Source organism: Palaemon carinicauda, chromosome 13, assembly GCF_036898095.1.
Source record: "Palaemon carinicauda isolate YSFRI2023 chromosome 13, ASM3689809v2, whole genome shotgun sequence".
NCBI lineage: Eukaryota > Metazoa > Arthropoda > Malacostraca > Decapoda > Palaemonidae > Palaemon > Palaemon carinicauda.
In genome coordinates, this window is record NC_090737.1 from 120,640,382 (window position 1) to 120,645,381 (window position 5,000).

At 34.2% G+C, this 5,000-nt stretch overlaps 1 protein-coding gene across 1 annotated transcript in view; it reads left to right on the top strand.

The window, feature by feature from the left end:
- LOC137652384 (uncharacterized) overlaps positions 1 to 5,000 on the top strand; it is a 102,778-nt gene that overhangs the window by 40,258 nt on the left and 57,520 nt on the right. Inside the window, 2 exon segments of the mRNA XM_068385768.1 lie at positions 130 to 336; positions 1,513 to 1,772. Of these exon segments, the coding sequence (XP_068241869.1) occupies positions 130 to 336; positions 1,513 to 1,772 (467 nt within the window).

Below are 5,000 nucleotides of genomic sequence, written 5' to 3' on the forward strand. Positions count from 1 at the left end.
TGTCTTTAGTTTTGATTTATTTATGGTTACATCAGTTTCCCTTATCATAAAATATACATTCAATATCACCATAACCCACAATATCAAGTTAACAAGCAACCTACATATGTTTCTTCTAAATCTTTTCAGATGAGATAGAAAAACGCCAAGCCAACGACAACTCCAAGAAAGTGGTGTGTTACTACACCAACTGGTCCGTATATCGCAAAGGATTGGCCAAGTACACGCCGCAGAACATCAACCCTTACCTATGCACTCATCTCATTTACGCCTTCGGAGGCCTCACTGATGACTTCGAAGTGGGACCGTTCGATTCTTACCAGGATATTGAGCAAGGTACGTTCCCTGTAAACATGTTTCTTGCTGACATATGCACTTCCTGGTTATGTTGATCACCTTTGGTTAACTGGGTCTTCAGTGCAAAGTAAATGATGAACCCGTCTTTTAGTATTTATTGCATGCAAATTATAATCAATTTAACGTCTATTAAGCTTTCACAATGAAGTGATGAGAGTATCAATCACTAACATTTTCTTTACATAAATATGGTTCAGATAAATCTACTATTGCTCTGAAAAATTCTTCAATTTTTAGAGATGATTGAAATGAATTTTCATACGTAATAGCATTTCCGACAGATCTCTTTTGCATTTTACCTTTTTTTATTTTAGAGTTTGATCCTCTACATTAATCATCAGATACTTTCGTTAAATTATCTACTTTCAACGAACACTGAAAAAACGTCTACGCATTTTATACTCTAAATAGGATGTAAGTGATCACATTACGCAATAAATCGAATTTCCTAATTACTGTTGCCATCAAGTCATTGTGATGCGGTGATAATTACCGTTACTTAATTGAGTATATAATGACTCCTAAACAACGTATTAATCACGTAACAGGAAACAATTCGATATAAAGGGGAAAAGATCTTTACATGAGATAACGAAGTGTTTTTTTTTCTTTAACGAAACGTCAGCAATTACCTTAAGGAAGTGTCTGATGTGCTAATTTATCTCCTTTAAAATTCCTTTATAGTTGATAATTTGATAATTATTCATAGTTAATTATCTTTGCTACCCGAATATTAAAAGGCTATCATACACGTCTCTTATTTTGTTCATTAACCTTTCAAAATGTAAAGGTGATTATCATAACAAACTATTAAGTGTAAATTACGTGTAGATTTAATAAAGATCATCTGTTTTCATTGAATTAGTAAGGCCCAGTTTCCAACTTTATTTTGGAGGCTCCTCCGTCCCATTAAACTGTCATTTGGAGGGACACCTTTTAATAGTCAGTAGTGACATGAACGTTTTCTCAAATTAATATTTTCTTCTAAATTATAACTACTTTTAAATAGTCTAGTCTTTAATTATGTCTAAACGCACGTTCGGCTTCAAGTAATTCCAGCCTGGTTAACCATTCACATACAATTCTATAAAAAGTTAATCAAATAAACAAAGCATTTAAACCACAAAAATTAATGATGCCGTTTTCTACCACCAGGTGGCTATTCAAAATTCAACAGCATGAAGCAGTACAACAAAGGTCTCAAGACTCTGCTGGCCATTGGAGGTTGGAACGAGGGCTCTGGACGCTTCAGCGAGCTGGTGTCCCTTCCAGAGTACAGGAAGACCTTCATCATCTCCGCCATCAGGCATCTCAGGAGGTACAACTTCGATGGCCTCGATCTCGATTGGGAGTATCCCGCATCCCGAGATGGTTCTGCCCCCGAGGACAAGGAAAACTATGCTTTGTTGGTTAAGGTGAGTACTATTGCGTGAGCTTTGGTTTATAGGTTTCAGAGGCCCCTCATGAATGGCAGAGGTAAGGGACAGTGACATTGCCCTAGAGACTAACCATATATTATTATTATTATTATTATTATTATTATTATTATTATTATTACTTGCTAAGCTACAACCCTAGTAGGAAAAGCAGGGTGCTATAAGCCCAAGGGCTCCATCAGGGAACACAGCTCAGTAAGACAAGGGAATAAGGAAACAAATAAACTACACGTTAAGCAATGAACAATCAAAATGAAACATTTCAAAAACAGTAACAGTAGGATGCTATAAGCCCAGGGGCTCCAACAGGGAAAATAGCCCAGTGAGGAAAGAAAACAAGGAAAAATTAAACATTTTAAGAACAGTAACATTAAAATAAATATTTCCTATATAAACTATGAACACTTTAAACAAAACAAGTGGAAGAGAAATAAGACAGAATAGTGTGCCCGAGTGTACCCTCAAGCAAGAGAACTCTAACCCAAGACAGTGGAAGACCATGGTACAGAGGCTATGGCACTACCAAAGACTAGAAAACAATGGTCAGCGACCCAGACCCTCATCATTCAAGCTAGGACCAGGGAGAGTCAGGCAATGGCTGCTGATGACTCTGCAGGTTAACTTAAAGGCTCCACAAAAAACCCATCCATACTCAGCTCACAAGGACGACGAGGTTGCAGACAATACAAGAAACTATCGAGCTTGAGCGGGACTCGAACCCCAGTCTGTCAGAATGCCAGGCAGGATGTTTCCAATAGGTCTGATGGGAGGATTTAGAATTTAGTCAATTTGATTTCTTCCGGGCAATCAAGGGTCAGACATAAACGACTCTAACCTTGATCTACCAGCAAGCGCCATTATTATTTTTTTTTTTTAAATTAGCACATAGTCGGAGAGAGTCGTAAATACCGCTGTTATTGCCTTCCCCAAAATCTTCGGCATGTATTCACCCCCAGTCTGTTTCTTATGTTTATTTATTTCTTGGTTTATATGTACGCAACTTTACATTAATTGCAATGTTAATTAAACGACAAATATTTTTCAAGTTTACCTTTTGGTTCCGTACAACATTGCGCAAAAATTGCTGAACCAATTTCAACGAAACTTGAAACTTGGACTCAATAGAAAATATTTTTTCTTCGTCTTTCTTTATATTTTACCTGTGGAAAAGTTATGAAATTATAATCTGTATTTAACCATCAAAAATAAAGATTAACAAAATGACCTCAACAGATTTCAGCGTGCTACTCGCTATAACAATTAAATATATAAAATACCAAAGAATTGGGTAATTAAAATCCAGTTTTCAATTAGTCTTAATCAAGCAAATACACTATTTAGTGTATGTGGCATATCAATTTCCAAGGCAAACGAGTGAGATAGTGAGTGTATTGTCCTCATTACATGTTAGCAAAAGATAAAAGATGAAAATAAAAAAACAGGATTTTTTTTTATGGTAAACTTGTTCAGATGGAAATCCTTAACCTCTTTTGTTTACAAACAGGATTCAATGTACATTTCCTTTTGCTTGTAAAAAGTTCAACCTGATTTACAAGGATCATATAATGGTATTGCACCTCGTTTCACCTTGAAGGTTATTAATGTTTCTTTTATTTCGATTTTATTATTTTTTCCTCTTCCTTGCATTGTTTTAGATGAAAGAAAAAATGCATTAGAGAAATATTTTCTTTTTCTTTTATTTCATTCTTTTTTTTTCTCTCTTCCTTGCATTGTTTTGATAAGGAATATATGCATTAAAATCAAATTAATTCTGAGGGACTTTAAATAACGCAAATAGTATAAAAAGATATATTTTTAGGAATAAAAGACAATGCAAATTAATTTGGCTTTTTATGAATTATTTACAAGTAAACAATGGAGGTAGTATCGGTAACACCGACTCGGAAGTCGGGGTTATTTTTTCAATATCTTGTTACTACGTTACAACTCAAGGTCAGTCGCTGTTTAACATATTTTAAATATGGCAAACTTATTAGGTAATATGTATAACACAAGATCGAAAATAAAAGAAGGATAAGCATGGGATGGAGAGAATTTGGTAAGCAAAAGAAGATTATGAAATTTAAGATGCCAATTTCTCTAAAATGAAAACTATTTAATAAAATGGTCCTACCAGTATTAACTTATAACTTATGCATTAGAAACTTGGAGCCTTACCAAAGCCTTAGAACATAAGCTAGTTACAACTCACAGAGCAAAGGAAAGAATAAAAATGGGAATAATACTGAGAGAGAAAAAAGAGTAAAATGGATACGAGAGCAAACTAAAGTAGAGGATATTCTAACAACATGCAAGAAAAAGAAATGGACATTGGCAGGAAATATAATTAGAATGACAGACAATAAATGGACATAAAGAATAACAGAATGGGTCCCTAGTGATTGTAAATAAAGCAGAGAAAGCAAGAGAAAACGATGGATTGACGAAGTAAGAAAGTTTGCGGGTGTGGACTGACACAGAAAGACCATAAACAGACGCCAGTGGAAGGACATGTCTGAGGCCTTTGTTTTCTAGTGGACTAGTAACGGCTGATGATGATGATTATGATGATGTATAATGTATATAGTTTGCATATACATACATATAGACATATATATATATATATATATATATATATATATATATATATATATATATACATATATATACATATCTATATACATATAAATAAATATATATACATATATATATATACATATATATATGAATGTATATATATACAAACGCAAATATATAGATAACTGTCACCACTGACCGGAAATACTTTTAATTGGAAATGAATAATTAATAAATTTTCCAGAAACGAAGATAAGTAAGACCTTCCTCTTTTCATGATTTTAATCCATCATCCCATCCTAGCTCTCTCTCTCTCTCTCTCTCTCTCTCTCTCTCTCTCTCTCCTCTCTCTCTCTCTCTCTCTCTCTCTCTCTCTCTCTCCACTCTATTTATATATTTAATATCTTCCCGAAAAAATGTACAGACAGTTATTTTGATAATTCTTAACTACCGGTTTATCTGTGTTCAACTCTATACTGACAACTCACTCCAGTGAAAATGAGGGATTAACCACAGTAATTATCATAATGTTAATGAACAAAACACACCTGTGACTCGGCAATAACCTTCACTAATTACTGCAGTCACGCCTACAATACAAAACACTTTGCGTGACCTTTTGACTTTGGA